Source organism: Macaca thibetana, chromosome 5 (genome assembly GCF_024542745.1).
Source record: "Macaca thibetana thibetana isolate TM-01 chromosome 5, ASM2454274v1, whole genome shotgun sequence".
NCBI classification, from domain to species: domain Eukaryota; kingdom Metazoa; phylum Chordata; class Mammalia; order Primates; family Cercopithecidae; genus Macaca; species Macaca thibetana.
Window position 1 is genome coordinate 56,282,587 of NC_065582.1, and position 2,792 is coordinate 56,285,378.

The 2,792-nt window shown below is 42.3% G+C and overlaps 1 protein-coding gene across 1 annotated transcript; it reads left to right on the plus strand.

Moving 5' to 3' along the window:
- Window positions 1–1,341: 1,341 nt before the first annotated feature.
- LOC126954348 (40S ribosomal protein S25-like) lies at window positions 1,342–1,858 on the plus strand. The gene has a single exon (XM_050789923.1). It carries the CDS (start codon window positions 1,413–1,415, stop codon window positions 1,788–1,790), a length of 378 nt encoding a protein of 125 aa, XP_050645880.1. The 5' UTR covers window positions 1,342–1,412; the 3' UTR covers window positions 1,791–1,858.
- The last annotated feature ends 934 nt before the right edge of the window (window positions 1,859–2,792 follow it).

Below are 2,792 nucleotides of genomic sequence, written 5' to 3' on the forward strand. Positions count from 1 at the left end.
GTGAGATTATGTGTCCTATTGGTTCTTCTGGAGAACACTGACTAATACACCATAATAGGAAATAGACAAAAATATAAGGAATAAAATGCATTGATTGTACAAGGGTAAGTGAAGGATGGAGCAATAAGAAAATAGTAGATTTTGAAACATCTTTTACATCAAATGGAGGAGCTTGGACATCATCCTTTAGGCAAAAGGGATTCACGGATGGATTTTAAAATTGGGTTTGCATTTAACAAGATAAGTCTAGTTCTTCCATGAAGAGCAAAAGATAAGTCTAGTTCTTCTACAAAGATACTACTTTGAAAAAGGTAACTATTTAAAATACTTTTGAAAGCAATGTTAACAAGGGGTGTGGTAAATCAGTGACTTGTGGTAAATCAGTGACAATAAAGATAGAAAGGAGGACATTCAAATGAGACATACTTAATCAGAAAATTGACAGAATTGGTAACTTAGAAATACAGTAAGTGAAACAGAAAGAATAATTGTTCCATTCTAGCACTGGTGAAATGGGAGAGTTCCCTGATTCCCCTTAGGTTGTGTGACAGGGGTGTGACTCACCTGTTTGCTCACCTGGCAGCTCAAACCCCTAACTGGAGGAGGAGCTCACAGAGGGGAAGGTGCAGAGGAACGGGGGCAAGCACTTTTGAGCTGTGGCTCCACCATAGCGTCTAGGGGTGAGTGTCTGTGACTCCGGAAGCCCAGCTGGGCATGTGTTACAGTGTGCTCCTTTAGCTTAGCTGTCTGCAGACCGCTTGTGTGTTAATCAGCTTAATGAACCCTGTGCCTTATCACAAGGGCAAGGGGCGAGTGTGACAGCCTTCTGTATCCTGAGCTCTTGCCCAATGTCCTGAAAGAACTGGACCACAGGTGGGCTCAAAGGATGAGTGCAAGGTTTTACTGAGTGGTGGAAGTGGCTCAGCAAGATGGATGGGAAGCCGGAAGGGGGAATGGAGTGGGAAGGTGGTCTTCCCCTAAAGTCAGGATGCTCAGCAGCCGGACTCTTCTCTGAATGCCCCTGGCCAAACTACCCTTGGGGTGTAGACGTCCCTCCTCTTTTATCTTTCTCTGCTATGTCATTCTGCTCTCGCTGGTCTGCTGGTCTCTTCTAGAGCGTGGGATTCAGGGTTTATATGGGTGCAGGATGGTGGGCGTGGCAGTCCCAAAGGCAACTTTTTGGGTGCAAGAACAAAAATACCTGTTCTCATTTAGGACTGTGGGTATCCAACTTGAGGGTAGGGCCTTTGCCAGGGGACATCAGTCTTCTACTCAGTATTTCCCTGTCTCCTATCTGTGTCACAGGCACTGGATTGGACAATGTTTCCAAATACAAGAAAAGAAAATTTTCTCCTTTTTGTCCGACATCTTAGCAAGCCTGCGGTGTCTGCTGCTGCTCCCCGAGCTTCGCAATGCCGCCCAAGGACGACAAGAAGAAGAAGGACGCCGGAAAGTCGGCCAAGAAAGACAAAGACCCAGTGAACAAATCTGGGGGCAAGGCCAAAAAGAAGAAGTGGTCCAAAGGCAAAGTTCGGGACAAGCTCAATAACTTAGTCTTGTTTGACAAAGCTACCTACGACAAACTCTGTAAGGAAGTTCCCAACTATAAACTTATAACCCCAGCTGTAGTCTTTGAGAGACTGAAGATTCGAGGCTCCCTGGCCAGGGCAGCCCTTCAGGAGCCCCTTAGTAAAGGACTTATCAAACTGGTTTCAAAGCACAGAGCTCAAGTAATTTACACCAGAAATACCAAGGGCGGAGATGCTCCAGCTGCTGGTGAAGATGCATGAATAGGTCCAACCAATTGTACATTTGGAAAAATAAAACTTTATTAAATCAAAAAAAAAAAAAAAGAAAAGAAAATTTTAAGAAAGAAAATCAGAACTTAATTTCAGATTGTGTGTTTAAAGTGCCATTTGGAAGGCAGAGAATAAAACACAAAGAGGGTAAATATGTAAAAGATTATAGCACCAAGATTCAGCAAGTAACTGGCTTATGCGATTAGAGAGAGGCAAGTTAGAGCTATCCAAGATTGCTTGGGTAGCTGCTGGTGCTATCAAGTTAGATAAGGAATACAAATGAAGGAATGGATTTTACAGGAGGTGATAAGTTCAAATGCAAATATTTTTAATTTGAGGTTTCTTTGGAACATTTGTCAAGAAGATAGATATCTGTCAGAAAGAAATTTGGACTAGAGAATATGAGTCTTCCAGTCTTTCATTTATCAGTCATTCCTGGGACCATGAAATTGAACAAAACTTCCTGAGGACAAGAATAGTGGCCTGAAAATGGAATCCAAGAAGTACCACACACACTAAAAAGAGGGTTTGGGAGTAGAAAAGAAGAAAGGGGAGTAACCAGAGTGATCCTGCTGGCAAGAAAAGGAGTGTGGCACAGAGAATGTGAGAGGAACAGGAAGAGACCTCAGAGAAAAAAAGTCAAAGTAGGATCTTTACAATAGAAAACCTAGCCCATGTATTTGAGAAGTGATTTTAGAAAACTCTTTCGTGAAATTTAGTAGCAATAGAAGGGAAGATAGAAGAGAAGAGAGAAGAATAGTTGTAGGGATAATGTAATTAAATAAGTCTTTTTATTTGTTAACCAAAAAAAATCCTAATGCCCCCCAACCATCTGAATGGACTTCCCCCTTGGCCAGGGCACACTACAATTTAACCTGAAAGACTGGCTCAGGCCATGATGGGAAGTGGGGTGTCAGACATGCCTCATTATACCCTTCAGCATTAACAGCAACACAGACCTTAAGTTTGATAAGAAACATTTAAAATCTATTC